Raw genomic sequence first — 19,407 nt, 5'->3', positions numbered from 1 at the left:
GAAAAAGCTGCTAAGAATAGCTGCAGCCCATCAGTTAAAACATACAAACATACCTTAAATGGTCTGAACAGGAGATAGAGCTCCCGCGGCTTAATATCCAGTGGAAGCCCGCTGACAAATAGCGTTCGGACCTGAGGAAGACAAGAAAGAGATCATGTATTTTTCATTAACCTCCAGTAGATATTAATAGCTACTTTGCATACATGACAGTAACAGATGAGGTAATGAGGAAAGGGACACAGAACACGAGTTAAATAGCTCTCCGGGTTGCCTTACACTAAAAGATAGACTTTTCAAACACTGATATGGATGTGTTTCAGTGCCGCAAACACACACCCACACTCCCTATCACACACACCTTTTCTACAGTGAGTGTATTGTGTTCTCCTGTGTAATCTACAGCCCGCTGTGTTTTATGGCAATCCTCCCTCACAGCTCTGGCCTCTGTTTTACATTTGAACTTTTCAACTTGCAACTCGAGCTGGCATTGCTGGGGAATTATAATGTATACGTTAGCAGAGAGAGTGGGGTAGAAGAAATTTTAATTGTAGTGGTCGGTACCGAGGCAGAGAAGGTGGAAAAACCACAGGGGGAGTAACATGAGAGTGTCTCTTCAGGCAGCAAAGTTATGTTATTATCATGTGTGTTGATAGAGAAGAAAATGACTGGTGTTGTGCACGTAAAGTTTGGGTTTACTGTTTGGGAACTTTTGGAGAGTATACAACAAATATGTTGTGCACTGAAATGTAGAGAGCAGCAACATATTGTCAAGGCCTTTGTGTATGCTGAGGTCTGCCATGTAGCTTGCTACGCTAGGGTGTACAGTGAAGACTGTTAGCATGTAGCATCTACAGATTTTACTTGTGATGTGACACTAATACCAAAGAAGGATGTAAAGACTAAAGAAGGAAATATAGGTCTAAATATTTTGCACAGAACAGAACAGAAACAGAAGAAAATCCTTAATATATGATGTTTTCAATATGAAGCATAAGCTAGCAGCCAGTTAGCTTCGCTTAGATAGAGGTACTTTATTGAAAATTGTGGTAAACTAAAACTTGAAAAAACACACACTGACAAAAATAATAACGCTACCAAATTTAAGAAAAAACAACACACATGATGGGAGCTGCTGCAACAGGCTGCCACCGAGCACGGTGCCATAAACAGATTAGCTTAGCAAAAGATGGAAACAGGAAAATAGCTAACCTGACTTTGTAAGAAAAGTTCAACAGTTGTCCAACATATCTTCCGTTTAAATGAAAGTGTTAAAGTTACTTTTGGGGATGTTACAGGGCGCTAGCACGATGTGTGTATGTGCTAACCTAAGCTAACCAGCTGCTAGCTCAAGCTTCCTACTTAAGGCACACATAAGAGTAGTATTGGTTTTCTAATCTAACTCTCAACAATAAAATACATTTATATGCTAAAATTCCTATTCGTCCAAGAAATGGAAATTTTAAGGTTAAGAGGCAAAAGGTTTTCTGTACTAAATATGGCTACTTTTTGCACCTCCCATTTTCCAAACTGGGAAATTGTGGTGTAAGAGTAAGCTAAAACTTCAAGTTACAAAATTTAGGGAAAAAAAAAAAACACACGATGGGACCTGCTTCAAGAGGCGTGCCACCTAGCAGTAGCACAGCGCCAGAAATGGATTAGCTTAGCAAAAGATAAAGGTAACCTGGCTCTGTTAGAAAAGTTACACAGCTATCTTCAATATCTCTTGTTAAAATAAAATTATAAAATTACTTCTGGGGATGTTACAGGGAGCTAGCGCTATGTGTGTATGTGCTAACCTAAGCTAATCAGCTGCTAGCTCAAGCTTCCTCCTTAAGGCACACATAAGAGTTGTATTGCTTTTCTAACCTAACTCTTAAAATAATTTAAAGATATAAATGTATTTTATTGTTAACTATTCCTCCATGAAATTGAAATTTCAAGGTTAAGTAGCAAAGAGCCTGTTTTCAGTGCTCAATATGTGTGCTACATTTTTGCACATCGACAGAATCACCGCTTAAACAGCACAATCAACAGCCATGTCTGAAAAAGGCATGTGTGAACAGCAGGAGGTCTTTCAACAAACGAGACACATTAGCACCAACGGCAACCTTTAGTCAACACAGACATAGCTGCACTAAAGACACAGGTGCTGAGACGTCCTGTCACAGCTCACAAATGCAGGTCTGGTTACATTTTGGGGGTGACGAAACAGGAAAGCTGTGTTTGTTACATGTAATTGTAGATGTGTCTGCTCTTAATAAAGAGCCAGAGCAGGAATGAAATGTTAACACAGGATGTATTTCTCTGTCTTCTACACAACAGCTTGGATTTAACCAATTGTGAGCTTTACTAAATAATGCAAAAATGAAATAGCCTCCCTTTTTTTACACTGAAAATAATGGGGAAATTCTATTAGCGAAACGGGCGCTAATCACACATCATACCTTGAATTATCACCTAATTGAAGCTGACTTGGTACAAGAGAGTAATTGCTTTAATGCACAAGAGAAAGACTGTGTGCATCCAACTGACTCCACCGTACACACCCACGTCGATGGATTTTGGAGGTCTAATTGATTTATTCAATATTCTGATTCAATTTAAGGCTGAATTTTGAATAAAAACGTAGGTATGAATTACACGCAGTAGATTTGAAGTGCACTGATTCATTACCTAGTAGATTCACAACTCAGGAGACAAAGGAACTGCTGAACTAACACTACACCTCATTCCCACATGTAACCCGATACGCGCCACCGATGCCAAAGGCAGAGCAACACACAAACAAAGGAGCTTAGCAACTGGGCGAGTGATGGCTGGAGAGTGCCAAACCGGCCATCCAGCCAACAAATCTCACCTCGGCGACTTTCTCACCTTCGCCTCTTATCTTATCTTATCTGAGGCGAGCTGAACCCCCGCGGGAGCCGTCACTGGGCTCTGTCTCTGGCAGTTCTGTTTAAATAAACTCTTTTAGAGGGGGCTCCTTATATGGAGACGCACGGGAACAAAGAGTCCGAACAGGATGGTATCAATCAGACACGAGCAAGGGCAGTCACTGACAGCTGCTGAGGCTGATAATGCTAACAGAGTGGTGGTAAAACGTGCGGTAGACATGGAAGAAGAGCTTAAACTAAAACAGAGAAGACAACCACGTCAGGGACTAGTTTTTTTTTCATTGTCCTTTTTGCACTTTGAGTTAACATTTGTTTGAGCTACCACAAAAACATGCCAAAATTTTAAATGGATAGATGCTTCGATTGCCAAACAGTGTCTTTCATTTTGTATTCATATTTTAGAGTTCATAATTTCCTGGTAAACAAAAAACAATGCACTCAAGGGCGAATACTTATTCAGCGTCCAATGAAACACTTTCTTTCATTTTTATGCACCTCCCTTGACGCACACGACCTTTACGAGCTAGCTAGCAGGTCTTTGCTTTATTTGTATTTGAATGTTCTCACATTAAAGCTCCTGTGATACGTTTTTTTCTGGTTATGAAACGGACTGAAATTAATTCTGATGCCTCTATATGAGCAACAAAAGCAAACCAGATGAGAGCGACAGATTGATTATTTCTATATAATTATTTGTAATGCCTGAAACTGCTGGCTGGGGGCAGGTGTCAGAGGAAGCGGTTAACTGCACCCTGCCTTTGTTTACATTTTACAGAGTAAAATTTTAAAGTGAGTGATACATATGACTGTTAAAGAAAGCAGGATGACATTTTCTTAAAAATCACCACTTAAAGGGCCAGTTGGCCGATTTTCAACCTCAGTCCTATCATGCTATTATGGGGAGCTAATGCCATTATGGTGGAAAATAAATGCAATTTCGCCCTTTGCCTTTGGAGGACGCTATCCACTTCCCCAATGGGCCCTGGGAAAACTGCCAGACTACGTAACACGTGTCATCTGGCGGAGGCCAGAGAGCTTGCTAAACTACACTTCCTCAATCTAGGACGCCCGCCTCCGATGTCATGTCTCGTTCAAAACCGTCAGGTTTGAAATGTAGACTGCAGACCTGAAGATTTTTTAGACGATCCACCGGTATATTCTCGTCATATTGTGGATTCTGTACCGCTCTGAGCGTTGCCTGCAGAGATCAATGCCGTTCTTTTCAGAGGAAGGGGCACAATGCACTCTGGGTGTTGTAGGAATGTAGAATGGGTGAAACCACGAGCTGTTTGTACAACTTTCTCCACAGCTACGGCGCCAATTTCAAATATTATTGCTTCTATTGATTATAGAGCTCACAGGGGCGAATTTCTCCTTTAAGCATCTACAGGGCAAAATCAGCAAAGAGATAAGAGATGTGGCTTGTCCCTAAATAAATCCCTGCCTAGCTTCCCGTTCTTAAAGAAAAAAAGTAACTATGTGGAACCAAATAGCACTCTGCTAGCCGTTTCATGCTAAGTTTAAGTCTTGTTGTCTGGCTTTATTCAAATTAAAGTTGTTAATTGCACACTGTCTCACAGTAGGAGTACTGCTGTTTACTTGGCATGCCATTTTTCATTCTATTTCCATGTTCACGGTAATGCACCAAAAACAGAGACAAATTCCTGATGTGCTTAAACCGACTTGGCAATAAACCCCCATTCTGATCATCAGAATCCGTATATAGCAAATATATTAGCTCTAACTTCTCTTATAAGATTTATGTGGCAGTACCTCGAAGAGGAAGTTGGTGCACATCTAAGAGGGAAACTCTCCTATGCCAAGTTATCTGACACCCCATCTTTGATTTAACTCCTATCTTCTGAGAGACACTTGAGATCTGCATGTGCAAACACACATAACAATGAGTCCTCCACATGCTCAGAACAATGGGACATTCTTGGCTGTGTTGAACCTCATTCCTGAGACTTCCTGACGTCAGCTGTTGTGATATATGATCGCTTCGTCGTGTGTCCGGTGCGGAGCCGCCTGCACACGCTGGATGAGGGATGATTCACAGGCAAATGTGTCATCGGCTCTCTCCGGCAGACATCTGCTGTTGATTACAGTATCAGCCTTTATTTATGTCGCTCCGAGACAAGCTCAAAAAAGAGGCAGAGAGAGTTGTTAAAGTGAGGAATCAAAGTTTCACGATGCAGTAAACTAAAGTGAAGGTCAAGACGGGGGTTGAGGAGATTCAGCGGATTCATAAAAAATAAAGACAAACCCTCTTCTATTGTTTTATTACGTTTTAGAAGCAGTTTTATTGCTTCTTTTGTGAGTCACATACCTACATTTCCATAGTGCTGAGTAGCCCGGTACGCGCCTTTGAATCATTGACCATTTATGGCGTGCTCGCACACCAACACGCAGTCAGGCTTCGATCAAAACCAGCAGTCCCTACCTACCACAAGCCAGCTGAGCACCTCACAGCCGGCTACCAGCGCAGTTCCCTGGCAACGCCTCAGCGCCACACAGCAGAGCGCGGAGCCCCGGGCCAAAAAACATCAGATCCTATTAAGGCCACTTCTGCAGCGAGTCCCAGGGGATCAATGCACCTCTAATCAGAGATCCCTGACTCCACAAGCACCGGATGAGGTCATCACCTTATTGATACTCTATCATTGCACCTTGAAGGGTGACATCCTAAGGCTGGAGAGGGAGGGGTGAAGGGTCTGTACTCACAACATTGTTTAAAACTACAGTGATGTATTATCTCAAAGGATAACTTGGGTCTTATTTTTACAACTAGGACTGCTTTAAATAGGACATTTTATTACTATTATCATCATTTTATCCTCATTATTCTCCAAAATAAGTCGGTCAAAAAAAGTTGCAAAATAGTGAAAAATTACATCCATGCTTTTATTGTGAAATTTCTTTTTTTAACAGTTAAAAATCTTAAAATGACTTAGAAAAGCTGACAATATTCCCACTGGAGAACATGTTAACCATGATTATTTTCTCTAGCATTAATCTGCTCATCATTTTTACAGCTAATTAATCAATTTAGTCTGTGGAAAATACACAGTCATAAATACCCAGATTCCAGAGTGACGTCTCCAAATTGCATCTTTCGTCAAACGAAATGATCAGAACCAAAATCTTTTTCATTTAAAAAGTAAGATAAAGCAGCAAAGTTTGACATAAAAATACAGAAACGTCAACCAATGAACAAAATAATTGCAGATTAATTTTCTTTCGATTGAGTCATCGTTGCAGCTCTACATGTATCAAAACATGGACAACATGACAACTCCCTAAAAGTGCCTGCAGTACAGCTCATAAAGCCCGCCTCGTCCATGTTAACAGATGGGACATGAGTCAAACTGTAAAATCAAAACACACGGCAAACACATTTTTCTCAAACATTTCTGTCATCACAGTTAGTTCTTATCAGGCTGATTTATGTCCAAGTGTTAGTTTAGTTTTAATTAGTTATTTGATGCTGTAAAAAGGATGATTGACAGCTCTGTTGACAAATCCGGCTCCTGCAGCCGATCTGTTCCGGATTAGCAAGAGTAGAGGAGGAACGGCGAGAGGAGACGTAACTAAAACAATCACTACAGTCATTGAAGTTTACATATATGTGAACGGTTCTGCTGTTAAATACGCCGACGTGCCAGACCTTTGCCGTTTTTTTAACAGTAAGTTAAGTCTGTGTTTTGGAGAGCTGAAGTGGCTATGATGTCTACTGCGCAGCTCTGGCTCCAAATTACATCACCATTGCAAGATGGCAGCGACCGCCACGGGGGGTATTTTGTCTTCTTTTTTCTAGAATGAGAGCAGATGGAAACGCATCGTCCCTCCTTATATACAGTCATTGATATGTACAGAATGGTTGACATTATTGCTTGAAAAACACTAGAAGTGTTACTCAAACAGGTCATTGACCAAGAATCAATTAATTACCCAATTCTTTCCCAAGCGGGGACACATTGTTCTTGCTCAAATGAAGCCCAGCAGGATAAGAAACCCAACTATTCAGGCTGTAAACAAGCCAATGGGTTATCCAAACTACGAAGTAAAACTGAAAGAGAACATTTAAAGGGAAAGAAACAACATCCCGTCATCATTTCTGTAATAACTTGACTGCATCTGTTTGTCACATAAATTTGACCTGAAAGTTTGTTTCAAACCCGCCTGAGAACAAGCTGTGTATAATGTTTCAAGCCTGTCTGACTGCTCATATTTCTTCCCTGTCTTCCGAGATCTCATCTGTTAAGTGTGAAAGTTCAACACTACAGACAGAAAAGTCGACCAGACCCAGAAGTTCTTATGAGCCGAAAACATCCTTTCAACGAGCCAGATGAAGGAGCAACATAACAAAGGGTGATAAATTTAGCAACATGCGATGCTAAAAATATCAGCTGCAGGACGACGCCGTTTCTGGCTTCGCTCCTAACAGTCATGTTAAGTAAAAAAAAAAGCTTCAACCAACCGTCTTCCAAAGTATCAAATGTCATGTCGCTTTAATTAACAAAGCCAGGGTTGACAGCTAAACTGCTCGATAGCTGCAGCGCTAACTGACTCGAGCTCGCATTAAAACATTTTTAATTCTTCTCCGGCATGGAAAGCAATTTGTCAACCGTTCTAAAAAGCTGCTTGATTTGTCTAATTTAATGTCCCCGGCCGCTTATTCATGTGTCATTTCTATTCAGCGTGCGCTGCAGACTTATAAAATCTGTAACACCTATTGCCTGAAATGCCTCATTATACTCTGTGTGACTTTCTCAGATATTTGCTCGGCTTTAATTGAGTGCTTTTTTGACCGTTCATTCCGGCTGAAATGAGGGACACGACCTTGGCGCGATGTGAGATGATTACTATGTGTTCCTGTGTGTGTGTGTGTGTGTCCGCCAGCCAAGTTATTAGACAAGAGGGCCTTCGACCCAGATGTGGCAGGACGCCGCTTTAACCTTGAAGCCTTGAAAGAGAGTAGCTTATTGTTGCGTGTTTGTGCATGCAGAGATGCTACAATTAGCCGCATAGAAGAGATATTTTATTGCACTCAAGTTTTGGTTCGACCGAGCTACAATCAAAGCCGACCCATAAGCCTGTGTGAGCTCAGAGCAAGTTGAGTTTTCTTGCATCAGTTGAGCGCCGCGTTATTAAAAAACAGCCTAACTGACAGACTCCCACACTCCTCTCTGCTATCGGAGTTGTCACCGCTCAGCGTTGGCATCGCTCTCCGTCATCCTCACAGGTTTTTTTTTTTTTTTCCTTCATCATCCCTGTCGGAGAATGTGAGGAGTGAGATACCGCAGAGCCCGAGAGGTGTCAAACGCCCCGTAAATGGATGACTCCGTTTGTCTGTTAATCGCCGAAGTTCGCGGGGTTAAGTTTCACATTCGGGGTCGGAGGTCGCGGGTTTCTGTCGAGGTCAGAGGTCGGCTGTGAGGTCGAGCACACTCCGAACGTCACGACTCAACTTTCTTTGTTTTTCTTCCTCTCTTCTTCTCCCTCAAGTGCTTTCGAGCAACAATTACGGCTCAGTGAAGGCCTGTGAATGTTCCAACAGGTTAACCTTTAAAAGACATTTAAAACAAATGACCTAGGGATGGCAAGCAAGCGCCCACTTCACTGCCTTTTTCCTTCTATTGCTCTTTCCTTCCTCCATCTGTAACAGTTTCCGATGTTGTAAATGCAACCTGGAAACTCTCATATGTTTAAATTAGCGTGTGTGACGTCCGCAGAAGAAGCCTTAAGGTGCTGTTCAGATGACGCATCGTTGAAAAGAGCGACTTCTCGGCTGTCAGATTAGACCTTGTCAAAAGCCCTTCACAGTTTGCTCTCTTCTTCCTTTCTCTTATCTGATGACTCCCGGTGAATGGACTTAACATTCCTCAGCGCTCATTAACGTGAACTAATCGGCCAAGTCCGCCCCTGCCTTTTCCTGGACTCCCTTTGTTGCCGCCTGGCCGAGTGGACACCTTACACTGTTTGGTTTAGAGGCTGGGTGGGCAGGGGGGTTAAAGTGTCCGGTGCAAGTGGAGACAAAAACAACAGCAGATACTCAGTCATGCTTTGTGTCTGCATGAAGAAATTTAAGCCTCCTGCTAATATGGTCCCATTATGTGCAGCTGTTCCTTATTGTGTAAGTGACAGCACCTAAAGATCCCTGTTTTTAAGGCTGAAGATTAATATAATGTTACAAATTGATATATTCAAATGGCCTAATTGTTCAACTAAATGTTGTCAATTTAAATAATATACTTATATAGAAAAAAACAGCTGTACAGGTACTCTAATTTGCAAAGTTGTGACCAGCTAACTATTAGCATTTCTGGCTTGTTAAAATTGCCAGTAATTATCTGTTAAACAACATGTTTGCTGACTTTTAGTGCAAAATACACTTTATTTTCAGTATGTGTTTTCAGTTTAAAGAGGGGGTATTATGCTGTTTCACATTTTAAGACACATATATAATGTTATGATGTTGGATATCCAGACTAAACGTGGGTGAAGTTTCAAATCTGTAGGTTAAAGTATGTTGGAGTAATCCCCAGGCTTCTCAGCTCGGTCTGCAGGCTGCTGTGAACGCCAGGTTTCACACAGTTTTTTCTACACACCGCAATTTGTGACTAGCCAAACAAAAGAAAGCTTTTAGGGGCGGGGTTTCTTAAAGGGACAGAGTTGACTGAATCGTTTCAGGCAGAGGCGGTATGAGGGCCTGCACAGAGCACCAGTGTGTTTTTTTTAACTGTAAATTATGCTAAGCTACTCCACAGGTATCACAGAGTGAAATATGAAGCTTGAAATTAGTATAATAACCCCCCTTAAAAGCAAGACTAGGAACTTAAATAACACAATCTGGCACTTCCAAATTAAAAGATTGAATTTAAAAAAATAAAATGCCTACTTGCCCAGTTTCGTACACATAGTGGTTTTGCAGCTACAGCCTAAAATGGTCAGGTATGACTGCTAGCTGATGTCGCTAATTTTAGCAAATGTTTGCTAACTTCCGATTTACATGCATTACGAAATGTTAGTACTATTTTAACCCCGTTATAGTCTCTTATGGTCACAGTGGCTGACTTTCTGCAAAGGTTACATAGTCTTGCTTTAAATGGGGGGTATTATGCTAATTTTATATTTCACTCTTTGATACCTGTGGAGTAGCTTAGCATAAACTCTGTGCAGGCCCTCATACAGCCTCTGCCTGAAACGACTCGGTCAGCTCTGTCCCTTTAAGAAACCCCGCCTCTTCAAGCCCGCTTTCTTCTGATTGGCCAGCTCTTTGAAGCCTGCTGAGGCTGCACTTTGTAACGTCACAAAGTGCAGCGTGCAGAAAAAACTGAGCCCTGAGCTGAGAAGCCTGGGGATTACTCCAACATACTTTTACCTTTACTTCACTCACGTTTAGTCTGGATATCCAACATTGTAACATTATGTCTTACAACATAACACCACCCCTTTAATGTTATTTCCCTGAATGTAAATGACTATTTAAACATCAATACTTGCAGATAAATCTGTCAATCAATCTGTCAAATCAATAAATCTGCTAATTATTTCCGTGTTAAGTCAGTCATATAAAGAACAATAGGGACTTTTCTGGGAACTTGATTGACAGCAGAGAAAGCTAATCTTCTCTTCCTGTAAAGTATAACATTTCAGTCAAACAATAGACAACAAAACAAGAAGTTAGCTCTAGTTAGTGAGTTGAACAAGCTAATCCAAACCTTTTATGACTTTGGTTCCACCTTTTCAAGCTAATCTTGAGCCGTTTGACCTGGTTTTGCTAACTCTTGCTGGCCAGCCAAAAGGCCTGTTGGCACTCCGTTGTGCAAGCTTCTCCTGGTTACCGTTCTGCCCGGCTCGCTCCTGTCTTTTAGACTCTTCCCGTGACCATAAATGGTCCTTCTGTTCAGATATCTCAGGGTCAGGCTTTCAACGTATGGGCCGATAAGGGATAAGGAGTCCGTCTGCTGGGACTTAAATGGGCAGGAGAGCGAGCGAGAGAGGGAGCGGTAGGAAAGAGGAGAAGAAGAGTGGCAAATTATAAACAGTGCCAGGGCGGAGGGAGGGAACGAGGGAGGAAACGGCTAGAGAACAAGATAAAGAGGGAAGAAAAAGGGCAAGAGAGAGGGGAGGAAGCGGAGAGGAAGGGAGATAAAAGTGTAGAAAAGGAGCAGGAGAGAGAGAGGGAGAAATTGGATGAATTAAAGAGTTATTGTCTGAAAAAGTGAGACGAGAGAGAGATACTCTGCTGTACGACGGATAATTATAGCTTGTGAGTAAGCATATTAAGTGGAGGTGACAGAACAAGCACATAAATACAGTATGACAAAGCAAGACAAGATGGCCGACGCTGTCTAGGCACACTTCTTTCGCTTGTGTACCGTATCATTAATTACAAAGGATGACAACTGCGGCCTTTTAAAGGGAAACATATGAGAGACTTCACTCCTCAATCGTGGTCACTTTTAATAGTTTATATATAGCAGCAGATATATATATTTAAATATCTTTCTTTTCTTCTCACATCAGGATCCTTTGCCAGCCGTTCCTGACGCTAAGCCTTGTTGTTGTCTTTTCAAATACCTCTTGTCGCGCAGCTGACAAATGGCTAAGATAAGATGACAATTCCCTGCGCGCTTTTATAAATAAACTGCTACCTATCAGACGGATAGAAGGAGCCGGGTTTTATAGTGTGCGTGCGCCTGCATGGGAGCTTTTTATAGCGTATATTTAAAGATATATCTGTGTTATTTTGAGAGTATTTTATAGTCTTAATCTACAGTAAATCTTCCCCCTCGTTTGTGCGCTCATGTCCACTCCTTTCCCCCCCAAGCTCCCCTCTGTTAACGTTTCATGTCACAGATCGTTAATATATCCTCGTGCCCTTTTCATAGATACACGCGCACACGTACGGACCACACACGCGCCCACAGCGGTGTGTTACGGACCCTCCGCTTCGCCGTGCTTCTCCGGCAGCACCGCTCACCCACCTACGTCTCCCCAGCGGAAAAGGTCACGGCGGCCACATGACCCGCTATTTGAAGAGAGAACCCGGTGGATACCCAAAGCCGGCCAAGCACAATCCAATTACACCCCGGGGAGACACACGCATTTGCTGAACTCTGCTTGAGTGATATTCTGTTTCTCTTTGGGCGCTTGTAAAGATCCACTTACATGTTTATGGACAGCCAGGAACTAGAATCAACAGATGTTTTACGAGTTTCAAACTCCTGCTCGCAAGTCCAGGACAGACAGATTGACTATGAATATGACTATAATGGCAGCAGCACTGTGTCTTTAAGATGCTCTTTGCTCAGTCATTCGTCAAAAATCAGGTGCAGTTTTAAGTTAGACCTCCAAGGTAGAGTAGGCCGGGCAGGTCTCGACTTAAATAAACACAAGTTAGCTGGTGGGAAATTGACAGCAAAGAGGTTAAAGGTCAAGCTTAGTCGGATGACTTGGTTTGCTATGATGCATTCCATGTACTCACAACCTGTACAGCCTGCCCTCACTCCATCAGTCCCTCTCTTTACTATGTGTTACCTATTAACACAAAACAGGCCTAAAAATAATCTGAAAAAGATACATGATTAATTTAAAAACAGCTTAAACACTCTGTTGTTGATTTTCTGTCGATTAAGAAGAAGAAAATAGAGGAAACTGGCCGTATCAGTATCCCTAAGCATAAATTTGCAAGTAAAAGTTGATCGTTTTCCCTGAAACTTGGTCCAAAATAAATTTAAATACATTTTTAATGATATAAAACAGGAAAAAAGCAGCAAATCGTTACATTTAACAAGCTAAAAAGAGCAAAGCATTGACAGTCTTTGTTTGAAAGGTGATTAAAATGATTACCGTAAAATCTGGAATATACGACGCAGTTTGTTTTTGGGGGGTATCCTAGAGGGAAAAAGGTTTTCTACAGCTATTTATTAATAAAAACATGTATGCAATCCTGCTAGCTACAGGTGCTGTAGCTAGCAGCCTACGTTAACGTTAAATGTTGTGAGGAAGGGCGGCTGAACTGGCGATGATGACGGCACATGTCTGTGACGTAGCATTAGCTAGCTTATAGTGCTATCGTCTGGATAACACACCGTAACATCATAAAATACCTCCCTACACATTTTATACTGGCATATTGGTCGCACCGGGATATCGGTGGGTAAAATGATTACCGTAACATGAATATGAGTCTGTTTTTTGGGGTATCCCACAGGGAAAAAGGTTTTTTCAACACTATTTCAACTAATTTCTATTTCATTTAAAACACACAAATTACATTCAAGTGTGCAAGCAGCCTACGTTAACGTTGATTGTTGTGAGGGTGGTGGCTGCACTGGCGATCATGACGGCGCATGTCTGTGACGTAGCTAGATTATAGTGCCATCGTCGTCTACACAATGAAATACTCTCTGCACTTTATACCGGTATATTGGTTGCACCGTATGTTGGACGCAGCCCACTTTTTAGATGAAAAAAATGTATTAAAAGTGCATCTTATACACCAAACTTTACGGTAATTAATAATAAAATATGGGCCATAACTAATGAATATTGTAATTATTGATTCATCTGCTGCTTGATTGATTGTGTGTTGTAAAATAAGAGAAAAAAAGTCATTGATTTCCTAAACTGTGTGATAGCTTGTTTTTCTCTCCACCATTAGGTTTCGTTTTGCATAAAAACAAACTCATTCAATATGTTTGCTCAGCCATAAATCAGCTCATCATTTTGCCTCTAAAATTGGTAAATAAAATCTTGCTATGATACATTTTTGCTGAACTTCTTCGCTGCATGCGCTGTCAAGACACGTTACTTCCCTGATAACACAAACACGGCTGGAGTTTGTCACCTCACCTCCGTCATCACGAATATACATCACTTGACTCTTCACAGCAAAAACTTTACTAAAATGTAGCAAGTGTTCTCTTAAATTCACTTTTTGCTGCAGAAAATCTGATCTACTTAAAGGCCCCCCTGCTGGTCTCTTGTCCATACAAGGCGTGGAAACCACAGCTGGCTGCAGCGTATCTTAAACATCCCCCACGTCAGAGCCAGTCTGTCACCTCTGCTGCACCGGTGCCCGCTGAGTGCCACAGCATGAGAGCATCCAGAACACCTGATAATAGCCTACCGCTTATCAAAACCAGCTCGCAAGATTAGATGCTGGAGGGGGGGCTTAAACCTGCATACCTCGCCTCGCTTGCAACAGCACCATGTTTGGTTACTTCTGGTTTACATTAAGCGTCACAAAGCTTTGGTTTGCAGTGATCATGGTTGAGCAATGAAGCAGGCAAGCTCGGCTACGGCGCTTTACTGGTGCGAATCAGTGATCCATTGAGTTACATACTACACTGTGCAGGAGGGAAAAGGAGGAGGAGGGAGGGAGGGAGGGGGGTCCTGGTGGTGTTCACCATGTGAGAGTCACACCAGAGGTTGTTAAACTTTGCCTCTCATAAGGTCAGAGTTTATGGTTGCTTTAGTGCTGTTTGGTGTTTTACACTAACTGCTACTGTGATAATTGTGAATATCTGCGCACAGGAGGGGAAAATGTGGTCGAAGCTGGAAATTAGTCACTTAATCATCCAGGAAGTAGTTCTACTTATTTTCTTATACTTATAAAAGTGCAAGTCATACTTGAGAATTAGTCAAATTAATCTTAGTCGAAGTGTGTGATTTTTGTGAACGCACACCGGCCTGCAAAACCGCCCGCGAGCGCAGAAGCGTTAAGTCTACCTACAACTGGCTGCTTGCTTCCTTGAATGCAAACACACATCATTACCCATAAGATGAAGCGGTGCTCTGTAACATTACATTAATTCACCCGAGTAAATTTAACTCCCCGCCAGTCTGGGTGGCTTCCAAACATTTCTACAGCCATTAGATTCCTCCGGCCATCACTCTCTCTGTCTCTGCGTCTGCCTTTTAGACAATGAAAGAAACGACTCGTCTCGCCTGGTGCTGCTGCTTTTGGACGATGCTGAATTTCAAACTTAATTTAGCTAAAAGATTTATTTGTCATATAAATTAGAGATGCAACTTCTGATGATTCTCTATAAATCTTGATTATTGTTGCATTCACTGCTAATTAGTCTCAGCATTACTCTATTAGGTCTGTGGAAGGGTGGAAAAGGCTCATCACAGCCTCCCAGATACATTGCTTTTTTTTGTCTGACAGCCCGTCTTTAAGCCAAAAATATTTTATCATATAAGACAAAGAAAAAGCTGCAAATCTACACATTTGTAAAACTGGAATCATCAGATGTTTGAGATTTCTGCATGAATAGAGAATAAAACGATAAATTGATTAGAAAAAGTGGTTAAGTTTAAAGCAAATTGAAGTTGAGTGATCGATTTATTGCAACAGCTCTAAAACAACACTGTCAGATGTTATAATGAGTGAAAATAATATTGTGTTCTTAAGTTATGCGCCTGTGTTAATAAAAAAACAATTGCAAGAAAAGATGCAAATAAAACAGCTATTCTTGCTACTTTTCTCGACTTACATTTTACACCTTCATCCATGCAAAACTAGACATTTGATACACACGCTTTAAACCGAAACCCTCCATCAAGCTACCCAAAGAAGTCTGTTTCCCACTCTGCAGCTCGTCCGTAAAGTGCTCCACTAACTCACTCCATCTCCATCTAACCTCAGCAGTGCACCCAAATATGGTGTTACACGAGGCCGTGTGCGTTTGGGCTATTCAGTTACAAAGTGACGAACGGAACAGAACACTGAGCCTTAATCGAATCGCTCCAAGAGAAATATGTGATATAATCTGATGTACCTTTCTTACATCACTCGGCGGCGGATGTGCGGAGCTCTAAAATAACAAATCTGTCGTTTGCATAGAGATACTTCCGCGCCAAAGACAATCACCTCATGCAATGAGAACTACAAACTCATTTACCAAGAATGAGATGTTAGGGGTGTAGATTGTGCAATGTTTACAGAGGAGAAGAGGGGAAAACTGGGGTGTGTTAGAGAAGAAATGGATTACCTCACTATTTTTTTACACAAATTAAATCATTCTGGTGTGTTAAGAAGTAATTAAGTCATATAAATAGAGAAACTAGTCTTGCTCGAGTGTAGTGCAGCGGGTATGAGTTACAAAGAGTTATTGCCCACATGTTGCAGCAGCAGCTATTTGAACACTAATTCGCCCCCTGGCACTGAATTCCCTTAACTTCTGATTTCCAGTAAGCAAGAAACAACAGCACTTAAGTTGTAGCTGTTGTAAAGTAACTTATCATTATCTACTGTAAAGTCCTGGCTTCAGAGTTATTCAGGAACTAATTAGTAGTGGTTCAAGTCCTTCCTTTCTTCTGTTTTAGTGCCAAATATTTAAAAAGGAAGAAAGGTTTGTGGCTGACATTAAAGCTCCAGTGAGGAGTTTTTTGATGGTTATGAAACGGACGGAAATGTATTCTGATTATTGTGTATGCCCTACAAAAGCAAACCAGACCAACAGTGACAAGATTGATTATTTCTATGTTGTTATTTTTAATGCCTGAAACTGTTTACATTTCCCAGGGCAAAAATTTAAAGTGAGTGATGCATCTGACTGTTAAAGAAAGCAGGATTTTTTGGTAAAAAACTTAAGCATCACAGGACAAACTCAGCAAAGAGATAAGAGGTACGGCTTTGTCCACAGGGGGCGCCAAAATCAACACAAACCAAAAGTTCCTCACAGGAGCTTTAACTTTAAAGTAGCAATAGTGTAATGTAGGTTAGAAAAATAACAAGAAGAAAGATTATCTGGACTAAAATATGACAAAAACGTTTAGTGCAAGAAACCCGGATAATGATAATGTTGTGAGTGCAACATGTAGTAAGTCTAACAGGCTAATATAGCAGCAAGGCTTTAATGAACTTAAAGCTCCTGTGAGGTCTGACACCTGCCCCCGTCAGCACTTTCAGGCATTAAATAGAAGGCATTAATACTATATAAAAGTAAGAAGAAGTAAGATTTTTGCTTTCGTAGGTCATATAGAGTAATCGGAATTAATTACAGTCTGTTTCATAACCATCAAAAAACTCCTCACAGGAGCTTTAAAGTAGCAACAGTGTTATGTAGATATAGAAAAATAAAAAGAGAGATTATGTGGACTAAAATATGACGTAAAAAATATGACCGGTGCACATTTTAGTGCAAGAAACCCGGATAATAAATATTTGAGTGCAACATGTAGCCGTCATAATAGGCTAATATAGCAGCAAGACTTTAATTGACTTAAACAAGGTAAAACTCGGTTTTATGCCAAGAAAATGCAAAAGCAGGGAGCCATTAACTAGTTTAATATCCTATTAGAAAATGTAAACGATACTATGGGTAAAGAAGTTGGAAATTGTGGTTAAAAACACGCAACTAGCGTAAGAAGGGGAAGAAGCCGTTATGGGTCACGTACCGAGCGTTTAAAATTCAAATTGCTACAGCAGCACTTGAACAGGTATATAGGTGCTCGCGCGCGGATACATACCTCCTCTTCGTGGTTGGTGAATTCACTCTGCTCGTTTTCCTTCTCGATTTTGTTGCTATTCATCCTGAGTCGGGCTCTTTTTTCACCTTCACGTGGGCTGTCTTCTTCTTCCTCCTCTTCTTTCGTCTTTCGCTTCTGTGTGGCTCCGTCCTTCTGCTCCAGGACCCCAAATTTCAAAGCACCCTCCCGACAGACAACAGTCCGCGTGCGGCCGCTGTCCTTCTGACCGGAGCTTCCCTCTACTTCGGCGACATCAATGATAACTCAGGGTAATGTTTTCTAAAAAAGAGGAAAAAGTGAGCTGTGAGTGGTGTTTTCTGTGCAGGCGGATATTCCTCAGCATTCCCTGGAAAGCTTCTCCGCAGGCTCTTGTTGCTGTTCCCCAAATGAAATACAGTAAATGTTCAGTGGACTGCGCCGCAGGCAAACTTCTCTCCTCATCTCCGCGTGAGGGAAGGAGGGAGGGAGGGAGGGATGTAGGAGGAAGGGAGGGAGGGGTTTAGGGTGGGGTAAAGGGTGGGATGCACCGTCTGCTGGGCTTTAACAAGTTTTATCAGGTGCTGAGAGAGTGGCAGTGGAAAATTGGTGCCTATCACCAATCGTCTTCTGGACCAGCTGAATGTTATTTTAGTCACTGCAACATTCCTGTAATATTATTACACTGTGGTGAGCATCCATTGAGGCTTATGTGGAAACATTATGTCTCCTTCTGTGTTCTTATTTGGCTGCTTTAAATGGCTACTTTTAATGCCAACCTTGTACAAAAATAGCAGATAAAGCTTCCCAAACTTTCTAAAACCCCGGACTCCTTTTAGGCTTTTATTTTAGATTTTTATGTTTTCCACTTTTTTTAACTGTTCACCTCTATTTCCTGAATTAATGTCTAACTGCTGTTTTAAATCACTGCCAAGAATACACTCACCATAAACTCTTGGTTTCAAAAGTGAAGCCAATGCAAAAGCACTTAAAACTGCATTGTTTTTAATGGCCAGCAGGGGGCGACTGCACTGGTGGCAAAAATAAATCACATTGTATGTAACCTAATGGGAAAATGACCTTACTTCTTAGTTGATTTATAGCCTCAGTGGCATTTTCCAGACTATTCTAAGTCCAAAAGATGCAAATTTTAAGTCTTCTTCATTAAAGCATGATTGTCATTTTGTACATTTTAGTCCCATATTTAGAGTCAAACAGATAATAAAGCAGGGTATGCTTCAGGGCGGGGCTAACTGTAATAGACAAGTCGTTACCATGGCTACCTCTCAACCAGGATAGAGATGAAGTAATACTTCTTCCAAATATGGTCACGCCTGGTACCTAAAAAAAACCAAGATGGTGTCACCAAAATGCGCAACTCGAGGCTTCAAAGCAGTAATCAACATCATCATCATCGATCTTTTCTTTGTTTGTTCAGCCATAGTAGATTACAGTTTACTCGCAACTCTCGCAGAGACCGGAAAAGCAGCGGCTTAGCTCCACCTACCCTCTCTGGCAGACCAACCACTGCTGGCTGATGGAAAGCACATCACTAACTGTGCGCCGCTTGTGCTTTTTTCTGCAAAAGTTGCCACAGACACCTATAGTGTGCAGTGTAAGAACCTGTCTGTCAGGTGTGCATTAGACAAAGGACTTGTGTGTGTGATATTAAATGTACATCAAGTCTAAAAATACACTGAACTTGACCTCATAAGTATCTGTATCTAAGGGCACAAGACTGTTAGTCTGAAGTGACCTTTATATATTTTGTGTTTGTAACAACTCATTTTTGATACGGTGTTGCTGCATGGATTTTATTGTAATTTAAACAGTTTGCGTCTAGAAAGCAGCTAGTAGATTAAACCTAATAGAATGCATCTCTGCCCTTTGCTTGGGATCTGTTTCTTTTACATGAGCAGACAAGAAACATACAGTAGCCTATATATTGTGAGATGAATACACTGCCTTTCATAGATGATTAGCAGAAATATAATTGCATTCATGTGAGCCTTGTATGATGCAGCCTGGTCAAAAGATTTCCTGTTTA

The 19,407-nt window shown here is 41.3% G+C and overlaps 1 protein-coding gene across 4 annotated transcripts in view; it reads right to left on the bottom strand.

The window, feature by feature from the left end:
- Positions 1 to 17,817, bottom strand: part of LOC138600940 (RNA-binding protein with multiple splicing-like) — a 44,154-nt gene extending 26,337 nt beyond the window's left edge. For all 4 annotated transcript variants that reach the window (XM_069672496.1, XM_069672497.1, XM_069672498.1 and 1 more), the window contains exons 1-2: positions 17,385 to 17,817; positions 54 to 131 (exon numbers count right to left, since the gene is read on the bottom strand). In XM_069672496.1, the coding sequence (XP_069528597.1) occupies positions 54 to 131; positions 17,385 to 17,447 (141 nt within the window). In that variant the 5' untranslated portion in view covers positions 17,448 to 17,817. The remainder of the gene's footprint in view (positions 1 to 53; positions 132 to 17,384) is intronic.
- Positions 17,818 to 19,407: the final 1,590 nt, after the last annotated feature.

The sequence above is a fragment of the Semicossyphus pulcher genome, unplaced genomic scaffold (assembly GCF_022749685.1).
Source record: "Semicossyphus pulcher isolate SPU_LCO1_2020_fin unplaced genomic scaffold, fSemPul1.0.p SCAF_21, whole genome shotgun sequence".
NCBI classification, from domain to species: domain Eukaryota; kingdom Metazoa; phylum Chordata; class Actinopteri; order Labriformes; family Labridae; genus Semicossyphus; species Semicossyphus pulcher.
This window is presented reverse-complemented; position numbering and strand designations above follow the sequence as displayed.